This window comes from Ahaetulla prasina, chromosome 7, assembly GCF_028640845.1.
Source record: "Ahaetulla prasina isolate Xishuangbanna chromosome 7, ASM2864084v1, whole genome shotgun sequence".
Taxonomy (NCBI): domain Eukaryota; kingdom Metazoa; phylum Chordata; class Lepidosauria; order Squamata; family Colubridae; genus Ahaetulla; species Ahaetulla prasina.
In genome coordinates, this window is record NC_080545.1 from 18514471 (window position 1) to 18531660 (window position 17190).

The window sequence follows — 17190 nt, forward strand, 5'->3', positions numbered from 1 at the left end:
AAGCCACTTTCAAGTCAACTTCCATACCTGGTGACTTCATGGACATCCACGTGATTTTTTTTGGGATAGCAGCATAGAAGTGTTTTGCCATTGTCTTCTTTTGGAATGTCATTTAAATTTTCTAATATACTCTACCACTTTGGAACTACCTGATGTTCCTCCAACCAGGTACCAATGGGGTGCAATCGTGCTTGTTTTTTAATTCAGCCAAGGTGAGCTATCTGCTCCAGATATTAATGGATGAGAAGGGACAGAATGAAGAATGCAGTGGGAGTGCATGGAACAAAGTGGCTCCAATACGTTACCTGCAAACCATAAACCATATCATCTGTACACTTTTACTAACTTGTAATCTGGCTTGTTTGGTTTTGATTTGTGTTGTGTGAACTAGCCAGTAGTAGTGTGGGAAGCCCCCCCCCCCAAAGAATGAAATATTTGGGGGAATATTAAAAAGGCAGGATAGAATATTTACCCTAAAGCAGGGGTCTCCAACCTTGGCAACTTTAAGACTTGTGGATTTCAACTCCCAGAGTCCCTCTGGGAGTTGAAATCCACAAGTCTTAAAATTGTCAAGGTTGGAGACCCCTGTCCTAAAGGAGAAATGGGGGAAAAAGACTTAAGAGAGGCAGAAACCAGCCCCAGTCTCCCTGCCCCAAGCAGAAACTTTTAGAAATGCACATTTGGTAATCCATTCAGAAAGACTAGGTCAGGCAGAAACTCCAGATAAGCAAGAAGCCAAAGGTTGACAAATGAGCTCAAACATTTATTCCCAGTGCCTTTCTCCCAGGTTGGACCTGGACCTGGATATTTCCAGGATATTTCCAGGACAGTTACAAAACTTAGCTTAACATGGTATGGAACCCTGTCATAGCTTTGAACAAGAGAGGACAGTACACTATGTATGCTGTTTTTGAGTTCCTGATTGGAAGGAGGGATACAAATCTAATAAAAAAACCTCCAACATCTGGGGATTCCAGTTGCATTGGGATTGTAACTCCCAGAGATCCCGTGGAAGGAGAAATTCTGGGATGAAAAGTGGCAACAGATCTGAAGGTCCCCGTTCGAGAAGGCTGGTTTTGAGTGGTATGAAGTGGACAACTGAGTTCCAAGTGGAAGATGAGGAAACTTGTAATAGGCATAGCCTAGGTTTCCCTTCCTCATTTTCATTAGGTAAGTTTCCCTTTAGTTCTCGATTCATTCTTCCCAGCATAATACAACCTCAGCTGTCAAAAGATATGTATTGAACAGCTGAACTGCCATTCAACTATCTGACAATTATGGAGTTGGATTTTATTTCATTTTCAGGAGAAAAGTTATTTGGTTAATTTTTATTCCCTGAAAGCTTTGAATGCCACTCTGTACTGGGTAGGGGTAAATTTGTACAGATAGTCCTCAACTTATAGCTATTTGTTTAGCAACTAGTCAGTTACAACAGCATTGAAAAAAAATGACTTACAGTATAGCCAGTCCTCACAATTATGACCATGATCCTATTCCCATGATCACATGATCAAAATTTGGGCACTTGGCAACTGGCATGTATTTATAAGAGTTGTAGCATCCCAGGGCACCTGATTGCCATTTGCAATCTTCTAAGTCAGCTTTCGACAAGCAAAGTCAACGGGGGAACCCAGATTCACTTGACGGCTATTTAATTCACTTAATGACCATTGCAAATCATTATACCACCACCACCACCTAAATTTATATCTCACCTTTATTTGTACACTCATAGGTAATTTTGCTTTTCATTGTTTTGGAAAAGGAAAACAGTGAGTGATATTGCATCAAGTGTAGAGACTGACATTATGATTTCAGAGGAAATGTAGGGAATGGCTTGTTGACAGCTGCAACAGAAACTGTATGCCTTTCTCTACTGGTGCGTGATTACAACACAAATATGTCCCGGCAATTTTCTTTTTTCTGCCAGTCTCCATGAAACCCCTTCATGTCATCTGCAGCCCAGAAATGAAGCAGATCATCCTTAACTGTTCCAATTGTTATCGCAACATCATCCAAGGGCAACTGCGAGGTGTATAAATTCTCTTTTCCCACCCATTACCTACCTGTGTTTCCCCGAAAATAAGACATCCCCTGATAAGCCCTCCCCCTAAAATAAACCCTCCTTTGAAAATAAGCCCTCCCCCCAAAACAAGCCCTCCTCAAAAATATTTAAACACATGAAAAGACATTTTCTCTGGTTAGGGTTAGGAAGACAGAGCTGGAAATCAGGTAAGATGGTAAGAGAAGCCCCGTCTTGCTCTGTGCCACAAAATAATAAGACCTCCCTGAAAATAAGGCCAAGCACTTATTTTGGGGTTCAAAAAAATATAAGTCAGGGTCTTATTTTCAGGAAAGCATGGTAGGAGGGAAGTCAGGTGATTGCATCATCTTGAAAGGCAAGCAATCAAGGCAGGATATAGTTCCTTGCCGAGTCAAAGATGGGGTGTTAAACTCGCGTCATCACATGACGTATCATGACTTTTTTCCCCTTTGCTAAACCGGGTGTGGGTGTGGGCATGGCCAGGATGTGACAAACTGGGCCTGCAGGCTGCGAGTTTGACATACCTGTTGTAACCCAGCAGTAGAATAAAGCCTGTTGAGATACAGTAAGAACTTGAACAGACACAAGAAGAACACACATAACATCTGCAGTATAATTTTATTTCCAGAAATATTTTCAGTTTAAAAACAAAAAGTTGCATTTCAATCTTGAAACCAGCAAGACTGATAAATTCATCCCCATGGCAACATGGGGCTTCCTACCAAACATAGAACATATTAAGAATGCTGATTCTACTTTCAAACGAAGCTTTAAAAAGTCAGATAGAATATGTCTTTGTACATTTGCTAAGCACCAAACCCCAGCTAGTTTCATGAGGTTACTCTCAAATCAGCATTCATAGGATTGCATTCCATATACAGAGAAATTGCCTTATAATAAGAAATACTTAATACATGATATGAAGCATGAATTGTGCTTTGTAACAATTTGAGGAAACAGAGTTGTTACTCCAATGTCTATATTTATCATGATTTCACAACTATGCTGGATAGTCTCATTTGTTTTCTGATTTTGAAAAGTCACTTTTTTACAGCTATAACAAGGTTCTGGGCGACACAGAATGTTGCTGACAATATAAGGTCTGGTCAGCTACATGGATATGTTGATCAATCTTAATAAAACTATCTATTAATATAATAGTGTCCTCAACTCAGAAAGCTATTTCAGCAGATTACCTCATGCTAACCTTATAATTGTAAAATTACTAAAAGCCAACCTTTAAGTAGCTTGGTTATTGAGTTTTTCTAATGTTAGTAATTCTGTTACAAAACTTAATAATTGAAAATTTAGAATAGTCATACTTTTTGATCTGTTCCTATTCTTGGAACATTTCCTAGCAAGTATTTGTTACTACACAATTCATCCTTCTGCTGGCAAAAAAACAACAACCTGCTATATATCTGGCTTTCTTAAAAAAATTGATGGGATACCAATCAACATTAAAGCTATTCTAAAACATGTTAGAGAATGGAGCAATTTTCTTTTAGTCAAGACAGTATTAATGTTGAAGGCATAGATTATCTTGATGAAGACCATAAACTAGAGTTAAGAGTTACAAACATATCTGGGAAGCTCATGTAAGGGAAGCTCATGCATGGAAAATCTGAATATTTATGGAATGTACATTAAACAAAAATGTTTCCAAAATCAGGCCTCCTCCATTTCTGTAAAATTCCAGTCAAGTTACATTGGGTACAAAGAAATATCCAACAGAGATATTTTATTCATTTAACTGGATGGAAAATAAGCTTTGGAGCTTTACCATAGAACCAAAGTTGGCAAAAGAAATAATGACATAATTTAGATATGAGTTATACAAATGTTTTTGATGGCAATTAGTTGTCTAGTCATGTATCTAGTAGCTAAATATAATAAATATAATATCAGCTGCACCATTTTCCAAGCAATTAATTTTGGGGTTGGGGACCCTGGAAAAGTAACTAATGCATGGAGTTCATGAGAAACATTTCATTGAAATAACTGGGTGCTATACCACAAATTACTGAAAGAACTTATGGAAAATTCTAGAAATATCTTCACTGAACAGTAGTTTATCATTATTGATGTGTACGGTGGTGGAGCAATGACTTATTATCAAACATTACATGTCAACTGGATATTATCTAAGAAAATACAAGGAATCCTACCATTCTTACAGTGAGTTTTATACATTTAAATGGAAATCAGCTCCCACTGAATTCAACAGGATGTGCTTCCTTGTAAATGGACTGATGGGGAAAGGATGGAATGGAACATTCTCAAGAAAAGCACAGACATAGAAGAAAAATAAAAAAAATATTACAGTAGTTACACAAGTTCAAAGATAACAGAACAAAGCAAATGCTTGGTCCAAATAATATACAAAATTTCTACAAAGGGTATGAATAGATTTTCATTAGCTTTGCAAGCTTCTATGGAGAATTCCTATTTTTTCTTCTTTAAAAACAAAGTCCCTTACAAAGAGATTATAGCAGTGGCAATGAAATTCCACGATATCATGTACCCAATCCAGAGTATCAAAATAAATACTGCAACCCACCTGTTAAATTCTATATGAATTAACTAATTTCTTTAATCAGCTATTAGACGCAGTCTAAACATTTCAATATTTGTTTGGTCATTACAAAATCAAATAGAAGATGATACTAACACCTTCTGGCCAGTTTATTTATCAGCAAAACCAAGGAGTTTTACTAGATACCGTTCAGGCTAGAAATGTAGAATCAGTTGTTTTGCATGCAAGTAGAAACCTAGCATATCAGAAATTAATCTAGGTTTCTCTTTGAGATGCTAGATATAAAAAACACTGTTTCGGAAGGGATTAATTTAAACATGCAATTGATTATACACATATAATATGAATTGGTAACATCCAGATTATTATTTTTTTCAGAGAAAAAGCAAGTATACAGTATAAATACTGTGCTCATTTAAAGAAGTTCCAAAGAAATTTAACAATATGAAATTAAAAATTAAGTAGTCTACCAATTGGTAAAAGTAACAAGGCAGCTCTGTCTACTTACATTAATAGTCTACGTGAAACAAGCTACATTTTCAGCTATCCCTGAAAAAACGCATCAGCAAATGAATTCTGTCCCTTGATTCTATTGCAATGTTTCTCAAACTTGGCAATTTACAATATGCGGACATCATCTCCCAGAATTCCCTAGTCAGCAAGCTCAAAGTGCCAAGTTTGAAAAACAAAACAAAACACTGTTCTATTGATTGCACAGAAAACCTTTGGTTGGGAAGAAACCCTGGCTGGTATCCAAAAGCTGCTGCTCCATTCATGTAAGGGGAGAGGCAGGAGCAATTTAGGAAACCATGAAAAAAGATGAAGAGGCAGAATTTATTAATCCAATTTCTATACCGCCCTTCTCCCGAATCTGGAATAAAACATTCCAGATACTCTATACAGAACCGCCCCAATTATAGGAGCATGGAAGTTCCGTGAGTCTTCTCTATGAAGTGCTATATGCTTCTATCCTGCCCATTTTTGTTCCTGCATCATCTGAGGGGGTTATCCAGGGGTGGGATTCAGCCGGATCGGGAAAACCAGATGTTAATTTTAATCTGGTTTGCCGAACTGGTTGTTGCAAGGACTGGCTGACCCGCCCACCCTGCCTGTTTTGAGTGGCAGGTAAGTGCAGGGCCTGCATAGACACTCTGGCGGGGGGCGGGGGGCGGGGGCGGGGCAAAAATGGGCCTAGTGAAAGTTCCGGAAGTCTGAAAATGGGTGCATCTCCGGCCTCTGGAGCCCAGGGGAAGCAGTTTTCACCCTCCCAGAGGCTCAAGGAAAGCATCTGGAACCTGGGGAGGGCAAAAACAGAAGTACCGGAAGTCCGAAAACAGTCCCGTTTCCAGCCTCTGGAGCCCAGGGCAGGCTGTTTTCACCCTCCCAGAGGCTCAAAGAAAGCCTTTAGAGCCCAGGAGGTGCGGGGTGACCCTTTGCAGGGACGTGCCAAGGAGTTTAGTGGTTATCTATATGATAAAATCGCTCAGCTCCGGGATGGTCTGGACCGAAATTGGGATGATCCAAGCGGGGGAGAGGAGGCACGTCTTGTCGAGTCTGTTTGGGATGAGTTTGACCCTGTGGCTCCCGAGGACGTGGACAGGTTGTTGGGGAGGCTTCACACCACCACGTTTACTGGACCCGTATCCTTCCTGGCTGGTGCTGGCCACTCAGGAAGTGACACGAGGCTGGCTCCAGGGGATTATCAACGCTTCTTTGTTGGAAGGGGTTTTCCCTGCCGCCTTGAAAGAGGCGGTGGTGAGACCCCTCCTTAAGAAGCCCTCCCTGGACCCGGCTATTTTGGGTAATTATCGTCCGGTCTCCAACCTTCGCTTTGTTGCGAAGGTTGTAGAGAGTGCTGTGGCGCGACAGCTTCCCCAATACCTGGATGAAGCCGTCTATCTAGACCCGTTCCAGTCTGGCTTCCGACCCGGATACAGCACGGAGACAGCTTTGGTCGCATTGGTGGATGATCTCTGGAGGGCCAGGGACAGGGGTTATTCCTCTGCCCTGGTCCTATTAGATCTCTCGGCGGCTTTTGATACCATCGACCATGGTATCTTGCTGCGCCGGTTGGGGGGATTGGGAGTGGGAGGCCTTCCGTCGTGAGCTCAAAACATATTTATTTATTAAAGCGGGACTGGCATAATTATTGATGAATTTTAATTGGGTATTCTTATATTTTTAAATTTTAAATCTAAATTTTAATAATTCAGCCTTTTAAAATTTGCTCTTTTTAACTGTTGTTTTAAATTGTATATATTTTGTTCTTATTCCGGCTGTACACCGCCCTGAGTCCTTCGGGAGAAGGGCGGTATAAAAATCTAATAAACCATAAACCATAAACCAGGCACCGTTTATCGGTGGTTCTCCTCCTATCTCTCTGACCGGTCGCAGACAGTGTTGACAGGGGGGCAGAGGTCGACCGCGAGGGGCCTCACTTGTGGGGTGCCGCAGGGGTCGATCCTCTCGCCCCTCCTGTTCAACATCTATATGAAGCCGTTGGGTGAGATCATCAGTGGCTTTGGGGTGAGATACCAGCTGTACGCTGATGACACTCAGCTGTACTTTTCCACCCCGGGCCACCCCAATGAAGCTGTTGAAGTGCTGTCCCGGTGTTTGGAGGCCGTACGGGTCTGGATGGGGAGAAACAGGCTCAAGCTCAATCCCTCCAAGACGGAGTGGCTGTGGATGCCGGCACCCCGATTCAGTCAACTGCAGCCGCAGCTGACTGTCGGAGGCGAGTTATTGGCCCCTGTTGTGTCTTGTCCGCTCTCACCGCAGCCGGGGTCTGCTTATCTGTTCCCGAACACGGAGGAATGTATGCCTCCCGGCCCCAGTTCTGGCTCCATGCCCAGACAAGCTGCAGAGGAGGGGGCACCTCCCGGTCCCAGCCCTGGCTCCATGCCCAAGCAGGCTGCAGAGGAGGGAGCATCCCCCGGCCCCAGCCCTGGCTCCATGCCCAGGCAAACGGAGCAGCTAGACCCCTCCCCCTCCTCCACAGCATGTGAGCCTGAGGAAAGTTTACTTCCAACAACAGCTGATTGGAGTGACCCTCGCATCAGAAGATTGGATAGGCGTAGGCAACAGAAGGAAGGGAGGGGCAGGCCTTAATGAGTGCTGAGTCATGGAGCCACACCCCATGGCCTATATAAAGGATCTGCTTTATGGCAGTCTCTGAGTCAGGCAAAGTCGAACTTATCTTGCTGAAGTCACTTACTGGTCTCCTGCCTGCTCTGAGGACTTTGCTAGGACTTTGGGCAGAGCTGCAGAGGCAAGCCTGATTCGGATTTCCCTGACCCGGCCGTCAGCGGAGGAGTGGGACACGACAGCCCCAAAGGATAGGGTGCGCAACTTAGGTGTCCTCCTGGATGAACGGCTGTCGTTTGAAGATCATTTGACGGCCGTCTCCAGGAGGGCCTTCCACCAGGTTCGCCTGGTTCGGCAATTGCGCCCCTTCCTTGATCGGGATGCCTTGTGCACAGTCACTCATGCGCTCGTTACCTCTCGCTTGGATTATTGTAATGCTCTCTACATGGGGCTCCCCTTGAGGTGCACTTGGAGGCTTCAGTTAGTCCAGAATGCAGCTGCGCGGGTGATAGAAGGAGCTTTGCGTAGCTCCCGCGTAACACCGCTCCTGCGCAGACTGCACTGGCTACCTGTGGCCTTTCGGGTGCACTTTAAGGTTTTGGTTACGACCTTTAAAGCGCTCCATGGCTTAGGGCCTGGGTACTTACGGGACCGCCTGCTGTTACCGCATGCCTCCCACCGACCCGTACGCTTTCACAGAGAGGGACTTCTCAGGATGCCGTCCACCAAGCAATGTCGGCTGGCGGCCCCCAGGGGAAGGTCCTTCTCTGTGGGGGCTCCCACACTCTGGAACGAGCTTCCCCCTGGTTTACGTCAAATACCTGACCTTCGGACCTTCCGCCGCGAACTGAAGACACATCTTTTCATTCGCGCGGGGCTGGCTTAAATTTTATTGATTTTAAATTTTCTATTACAAATTTTAATGGGGTTTTAGTTTTATATATTTTAAAGTTTTTTGGCCAATTATAAAATAAGTTTTTTAATTTGTATTTTAAATTGTATATTGTATTGTTTGTTTTTTACTTTTTGGCTGTACACCGCCCTGAGTCCTTCGGGAGAAGGGCGGTATAAAAATCGAATTAAATAAATAAATAAATAAATAAACACTCCCCCTGCCGTGGTGCAGGAGGACGACTAGGCCACGCCCACCCAGCAACCAGGCAGAGAACCCCTTGCTAAAATTTTTGAAGCCCACCCCTGGGCTTATCTACAGTTTCAGATAATCCTTAAGGACTGGGCATAATCCTTTAAGAGAATGTTTCTCAACCTTGGCAACTTTAAAATATGCTTCGAGGAGAATTCTGGGGGAAGTCTACATGTCTTAAAATTGTCAGGTTTGAGAAATTTTTAGGAGAAAAACAAAGGGATTCCTTGAACTATACATTTTTTATATGGAAATACATTATATAACATAATATATATAAGACGTTTGCTATTACCTGAAACCCAGAGTGTGCATTTAGACTGCGCTGAGGTTGCTAATGCAAGCTAGCTCGAGCAACGAATGCGTGTATGGCCACTTCAGGAGAAAACAAGATTCATGATAGGATACTATCATATTTTAAATGTCTTTAAACCATACACCGTGATTCAAAATCGCCTTAAAAGAATATAAGTTTCATCAGCCTCTGCTGCAAGCAGAATGCACATTATTTTGCATTATAATTCAAAATCATATATATTTGATTTTTTAAAATGCCCCCTTTATTATTTTATAGAAACTCAAGGTGGCAAACATACATAATAATCCTTTTTCGTGACATGAATGACAAAATTTGTACCAAATCTGCAGGCTTGCCTTTAACAATTTGTCATTCATCTAGTAGCCATAAGTAACAAAGAATTCTATACACATGAATGGATGAACTTTCACGTAGGCAATTGAGCAGGTTGGAGGAGAATTGTACATTTTCCCATTTCTCCTTCACCAATCCATTATTGATATTATACTGGAAGGAGATGAAGAGAACTCCTCTAGCTCAGGGGTGTCAAACTCACAGCGTCATCACATGACGTATGAGGACTTTCCCTTTTGCTAAACCGGGAGTGGGCGTGGCCAGCACGTGACGAATCTGATCCGCAGGCCATGAGTTTGACAGCCTTGCTCTAGCTCTACATTTCTAAGCCTAAATAATAATAAGCAGCAGAAGAACTCAATATGAATGAAGGGCAGCATCAATTAAAGAGCTGGCAACTGTGACTTCACATTGTTGTGAACAGACAATAGTCAATTGCAAAAGGCAGCTTTGCTCAGAACAGCTTATAACCTGCGACAATACCTCTAACACCATCTAATATCCACATATGCCTATCCCAGGTTCTTGGGAAGGAATAGATAGGTGGACAAAAATGCAAATCCAGTCTGAACATCTGGCTAACTGTGCGACGAACCATACTAATAATAACCTGATTTTTTTATCCTGACCTAAGAGAAGGAGCATCCAGCTTAGAAATACAGCAGAGAAAAAACAGAATCCTTTCATAACAAAAGAAAGGAAATATAAGCCAAAAATCTTCTTCACTGCCCTAGGATAAAATAATTTAAAATAATCCACTATCTTTGAAGACATTAACTGAAAATAAATCTATCCAAAATTAAAATTTGACCAGAAAAATAAAGTTTAAGAACATTTATTAACATGCCACAAGTGCTTGTCTCTGTGTTGCCTTTTTTTCCTCTTCATGTTCTTGCAGTGTTGACTTACATTAATTGCTCAGGTAAGTTGCTTGTAAGGTGATTCAGGTTTGTGATTCTTTTCTATTCCTCTTGCAAAAAGTTTAATTAATTGGCAGTGAACTCTGCAAATGTAAGAAATTGTAAAATCTTCACATGATAAAATGCTATCAATTCCAGTCACTAATAAGAACAAAATCCTCTCAATTATTCATTTAAGAAGCTGTTCACAATGGCAATTTCAGATAGCAAGTACGTCTATGTTTTGTGTTTTTTTCCTAGTATATTTTTTATTTGGAGAAATGCCATAATAAATAAATCATCTAGCTAAAATTAAGATCCCTTCACATATACCTGTGTATTTATTATTGCCTTTTAGATAATTTGAATTGGTCTCTAGCATCTCTGCTCCAAGTAACATATATGTTGGGTTCAGGTATAAATCAGATATAGAATTACTTGGGATTTTGCCTAGAATTTGTAAATAATAATATATATCTTACTGTATTATTTGAACCAAATCCATGGATGCAGGTTGCTCCCAACCCTGAGTCTTAAGATCAGTAGCTCAGTACTAGTCTTGCATTCTGTGAATTTATCTAATTTCCTTTCAACATTATTTACATCAGTGACGGTCATCAGATTCTGTAGTAAGGAATTCCACAGAACTAATTATTAATTTAGCCTAACTAACTAACTAACTAATTTAACCATGTTTGGTTGAACAAACCATCTTATTCTCTTTTTATCATGCATTGAGGACTCTGGCTGGGAAGATGATTTAAAAAACAAAAAAACCCCAAAACACCTTTATTTCTACACCTTAGCCATGGAAAACATTCTGCCTTCCTGGGAACTGCTATTGGAGGCAATAGTCTGTTTAATAAAGTTCTGTTTAATAAAACCTGTTGACATTTTTTAGGTGAGAGGATTAAAACCTTTTTTTTAGAGAGTGCACAGCTATGCATATGTAACAAAAAACAACAACAACCAGATCTCTAACTTTAGTGGAAGTACACTGTCAATTTTTAAATCCTGTTAGGGAAAGGACTAATGTGTGAATTGCACTCTAATCTCTTTATGTTCATAGATTCATTTTTAAAAAAGAAAGGCACTCACTTGACTTCAATAGTTGAACAATCCAGGGTCTCTCCATCACAGTTCCAAGTACTGCTAGGGGGGAGACAGCAGCAAGCTGGGTGGTCTCTACAGAATTGACCAAAGTGTTTTTTCCGCATACCCTGGTCATCATTTTCACCATCATCAAAATGCTTTGATGTAAAACGAAACTTTTTAATCCGATAGACCTCTACAAAGCTGAAATCAAACTGTAGAGAAATTGTAGGAAGCAAATTAGCATTTGTTGCCTTAGAAATTGTCAAAAAGACATGTCAGTCTTTTGAGGGTTGTTTTTTTAGGGGGGTCTAAATAGCACTTAACTAAATTTTGTTTAAATTACACTCAGTACTATAATGTAAAATACAGTTAGGTGTACTCAGACATTCAATATGTTTAAGCATATCTAACTCTAGATTCTGATAACTGTGCTATAAAATTCAATATTCTTAACAACCTTTATCTGTAGACTAAACTACATGGTGCATACAAAACTATTTCTATAAATGAGGTAGGTGAATTTTTTGCATTTGCTACAATTTTCATCTGAGCTACATTAAATTGGTTGAATGCCACTAAAGTAGTAGAAGCAGTCCCCATGTTAAGAAAGAATAACTTGAAGAAACCCCTAGATACCCCTTGGGCCGGGATAGCTCAGGCAATAGAGAAGCCTGTTATTAGAACACAAAGCCTGCAATTACTGCAGGTTCGAGCCCGGCCCAAGGTTGACTCAGCCTTCCACCCTTTATAAGGTAGGTAAAATGAGGACCCAGATTGTTGGGGGGGCAATAAGTTGACTTTGTAAAAAATATACAAATAGAATGAGACTATTGCCTTATACATTGTAAGCCGCCCTGAGTCTTCAGAGAAGGGCGGGGTATAAATGTAAACAACAAAAAAAAAGATACAAAATGGCTACCCTGTTTCAAAATAGCAGATGGCTCATCTGTTAGGGTATTTTAAATGGTGGACACCTGACCAACCATGTGACACAACACAAAATGGCAGATGGCATTCTCCTGTCTTTGAGTTGATGAACTGCTGAAGCTGTGCAATGCTTTCATCAGCATCATTCAAAAGGGCAACTGCTTTTAGTGCAGTACGCAGGCTGTTTTCAGCAGTTCCTGAATGTACTCTGTGGCTTTGATGGCTCGTCGGCTCCAAAAAAGAGCACTCCATCCGCCATTTTGAATCAGATCACTCTGCCTGCAGGGAAAGTGAGAGATTGAATTCCAGCAGGTTCTCAAGATGGTGAGAAATGACATTCCGGTGTGTTCTCCTTGCTGGAAGTCTGTTTCCCACATAACTCAGTTTTAAGGTATAAAACTTAGCTGTAAGTTTAAACTTGACAAAGAGCTTTGTAAATGACGGTTGTTGCTTCTCCTTGATGTGAAGAAGTACAAGTACAGTAACCTGTTCCAACTTAAATATAAATTTGGGTTAAAGACAGAATTAAGGTATGGAAGTGTTCATACTCTGTGGACTACCTGTAGAATGGGTACGTTACATAAAGGTAACTTTAGATGTGATCTTCCTACAATTCTATGAGCAATATTATGCCCCATTACAGAAGAAAAGCTGTGAAATACAGTCTAATGCTACCCACAGAACATTAAGGAAAGAGAAAGATACAATTATGAACGCTTACTACCATTTCTACTATTATTACCACTGGTTATTATTTCTAGAACCTGTCCAATTATAGAATCAATTTAATATTGGAAAACTCAGCTTATTAATCATTCAACTGATGCTCCATCAATTCTTCACTAAATTACATAGAATAAATTCATAAATTGCTATGCAAACTTCAGCCGTACTTTGTTCCTTGTGACACAACAAATCTGGATAATGATAGTTACTTTCCCCTTGAATGGGTTCACTTTTTTCTATTTTTCTCTTATTAGCTTGAGGTTGTTAAGATTTACTGCACTGCCTCTTAATAACTAGTAAAATGCCCCTGGCATTGGGAACCAATAATGAGAAGCCAGCCACAGAATGTTCTAGGATGGCTTTGGAAATCATGGTCTTTACCGGAAAAGGTAAAGGTTCCCCTCGCACATATGTGCTAGTTTTTCCCGACTCTAGGGGGCGGTGCTCATCTCCATTTCAAAGCCGAAAAGCCAGCGCTGTCCGAAGAGGTCTCCGTGGTCATGTGGCCGGCATGACTCAACGCCAAAGGCGCACGGAACTCTGTTACCTTCCCACCAAAGGTGGTCCCTATTTTTCTACTTGCATTTTTCTACTTGCATTTTTTGCATTCGAACTGCTAGGTTGGCAGAAGCTGGGACAAGTAACGGGAGCTCACCCTGTTATGCGGCACTAGGGATTCGAACTGCTGAACTGCCAACCTTTCGATCGACAAGCTCAGCGTCTTAGCCACTGAGCCACCGTGTCCCTCAGTCTTTACCTAATATAGATTTCATATCTTGAAAAGATAATGTTTCCCTAATTCTCAGCCTGGATGTTGTTTTCTTTTCTCCGTGTCTAAATTGTCTCTGGGTTTGGGATGTGCTAGAAGCATTGAGCCCACTTCCTGCAGACTCAGAGCTGCCCTTAAATAATATCAGAGAGCTGTTGTTTACATCACCTTCTTGGTAAAAACTGAGCTGTCACTCTTGGTGGACAATGTTTCGATTCCTACATAAATAGGGCCACCAAAAGCTCTGTGGTTTTTTTGTTTTTACAAAGGAATGAATAACAGATTTATTTAAAAGCAAGGGAAATGTTGAATTGGAGACCCCGTGTAAATCAAAAGCAGTGCTGGATTCTATGTATTATATACATGTATTTATAAAGAGGGAACTAGAAGACAGCAGAGGCGGGATTCAACCGGTTCTGTACGGTTCAGGCGAACTGGTAGCGGCAACTGCGGGAGGCTCTGCCCACACACCCAGACATAATGCGCGAGCACTGTGCATGCACGCTCACATTTGCGAACTGGTAGGGAAGGTAAGTCCACCTCTGGAATAAAGCCTTTTCTGCTGTAAGCCCTGCCTTATGGAGTAATCTCCCCTCAGAGATTAGAGTGGTCCCAATTCTGATGGCCTTTCACAAGGCTTTAAAAACCTAGTTACGGAGTCAAGCTGGTGCTTGGAATATGCTGGCTTAACTATTAGTTGATTAATCATCACGGCTGAAGTTTGTTCCTTATTTATTTTGTGGACGTTTTTATTGTTTCAACGATTTGTAATTGTTTTGTTTTATAATTTTAGAATTGCGAGCTACCGAAGGTAACTTGGTTGAGTTGATCGGCTGTAAAAAAAACCTGAATAAATAAATAAATAAAATATAGCCCCATCCATGGAGTGGTAAGAGCTAAGTGGCATCAGTGAAAATAACCAATCAGTCTCCCTCCCTTTGAGAAGGATACTTTACTGGCAGATGAGGGAATGAAGCATGATCTGACCTGTAAATTCCAGAAAGTCTAGCTTTTTATCCATACTTCTTGTCCTGTTTTGTATTTCGCCACAAGACCATTAATCTACATCAGATTGTGCCTCCGTTCCAATTTTGAAGCTATGATACTGTTAAGAGAGAAAAATACGCACCTGATCATGCTCGTTTGTATGCCTTAAGAGGTATCTTAGAAAGTTTAACCGGGAACATTTACGGACTAGAATAAGGTCTGCAGAGCCATCTGCCAGGTGAGCAGCTGGCGAAAGGCCTTTAGGACTCCGTGGACAGGCACAGCTGATGTTCACAGCATTGATGGCTAGAAACTTCCCTCTAATAACTTTCCATTCTCCTTCCTCATCCCCTGAAAGAGATATATTTGCATGTTGTTCTTGGTATCATCTGGATTTTGAGACATGTTTTAAGACATTGTTGACTCCATAAAGGGTGAAGGAACGGATGGCAATTTTCCCAACCTTATATCTCCCAGAAGTATCAGGAACAGCAACTGAGATTCTAAAACCAAGCTGAGTTTTGAGACTGCTTTTCTTTCAAAATAAAGCTAGTAATTTTTGCAGGTTTTTTTTTTTTGAAAGGCAGCGTTAATATAATAGTTCAATCCAAGGTCCCCGGCAAAACAGAATTTCAGAGAATCATGTGCCCTGTTAACTAGAACCCAATTTGGATGTTTGTGCTGATTTCTTCTCAAAAGCTCTAAAATTACTGACAGATCAGTATGCCTCATACAGGTAAATCTTCCACTTACAATCATAATTGGCCCCAGAATCTTGGTGGTTGAGTGAAGCAGTTATTAAATGAGACACAAATGCATGACCACTGCACTCAACAATTGCAATCCCAGCTCTCCCAGTTGCAGTGGTTAAGGGACCACATAGGTTGTTAAGCACAGCACTGGAGAGACAGCTCTGGCTTCCCCAGCATGATAGGGTGGAACAAGTATCTGGGAGGCCTGGGCCAGGGGTGGGCTGCTGGGTTCGCAGGGGTTCGGGAGAACCTCTAGCTAAGATTCTGTGCAGTTCGGCGAACCCCCAAATCCCACTCCTGGCTGGCCCTGCCCACCCCACCTTGCCCCTCCCAGGAGTCCCCACGCAGCCCATTTTGGATGCAGGTAAGTGCAGGCTGCATGCAGAGGGGAGAGTGAAAAAAGGGCCTATTGGAAGTTTGGGAAGGTCAGAAACAGACCCGTTTCTGGCCTCCAGAGCCTGAGGAGGCTGTTTTTGCCTTTCCAGAGGCTCAAGGAAAGCCTCCGGAGCCCGAGGAGGGCAAAACGCCCCTCCCCCCGCCGTGGTGCAGGAGGCCGACTAGGCCACACCCACCATGGCCACACCCACCCAGCAACTGGGCAGAGAACCCCTTGCTAAAATTTTTGAAGCCCACCGCTGGCCTGGGCCCTCTTCCTGCCCAACTGGGGCAACAATCACAAAAATGATAGTGTTTGCTTATGTTTCACCAGGTTTGAGATCCATTCTTAAGTGCACTGAGGGATTTTGAAAGGGAAATGCCTTGGCATGCTGTAAGAACAGAATTTTGGAGGGGAAAGTGCTAGCAAATTCCAGCATTCTGAAAGGCTCAGAATGCTGGCCTTCACTAGCATTTTTTAAAAAAATTTATTTTGCCAGATTTGAGGTCACCCAACTTATGTGGTAGATTTCTCCTCTCTGCATAGAAAAGTGGGGGAGATATTTTGGTGTGCTGGGGGAATGGACCTCAAACCCAATGTCCCCTTCACTGACGACCTTCCCTGTTGATTTCCTCACTGACTTTTTGGGGGAGCCACAGAGAAGGTTGCAAATGGTGATCATATGCTGGCAAATGCAGTCATGTGACCAGAAAGACCATTTTACAATGCCCGTACGTGCTTTAACAGGACATAAAGTACTCAACCATTGGTAAGTGTTGATAAATGACTGGTTGCAAGTCAAGGGTTATTTGTTATTTCTTTTACTGCTTTTTATATCTATAATCTGTCTTCCAGGAGTTCAAGGCAGCCTGCATTACCCTTTTTCCGCTAGTGTAGTCCAGATGGCTGGACTGTTTTTCTTATCATCCTCAACCAATTGTGGTAATGTTACAGAGGAGATAAGATTTGAAGTTTTACAAGGGCTAGAGGCTATAACTAGTTCAGAGATGTTTAATGTTTTATGCTTTCAGTAACCCAAACTTTTCCATTAGATTTTCCCCCCCAATGTTGGCATGGACCTGAAACAGAATTTAAACCAGGACGAATGCTCAGTCTGGCTACTGAAATCAGAAATCTTTGATGGCATGGAGCAAAGCATAATCCTGCTGTTTCCTGAAGAGTTGAGAACCCAGCTG

The 17190-nt window shown here is 41.7% G+C and overlaps 1 protein-coding gene across 1 annotated transcript in view; it reads right to left on the reverse strand.

Moving 5' to 3' along the window:
* Positions 1 to 2648: 2648 nt before the first annotated feature.
* CERK (ceramide kinase) overlaps positions 2649 to 17190 on the reverse strand; it is a 55839-nt gene continuing 41297 nt past the window's right edge. Inside the window, exons 11-13 of the mRNA XM_058190579.1 lie at positions 15009 to 15217; positions 11461 to 11669; positions 2649 to 10466 (exon numbers count right to left, since the gene is read on the reverse strand). Coding sequence (XP_058046562.1) covers positions 10382 to 10466; positions 11461 to 11669; positions 15009 to 15217 — 503 coding nt within the window. The 3' untranslated portion in view covers positions 2649 to 10381. The remainder of the gene's footprint in view (positions 10467 to 11460; positions 11670 to 15008; positions 15218 to 17190) is intronic.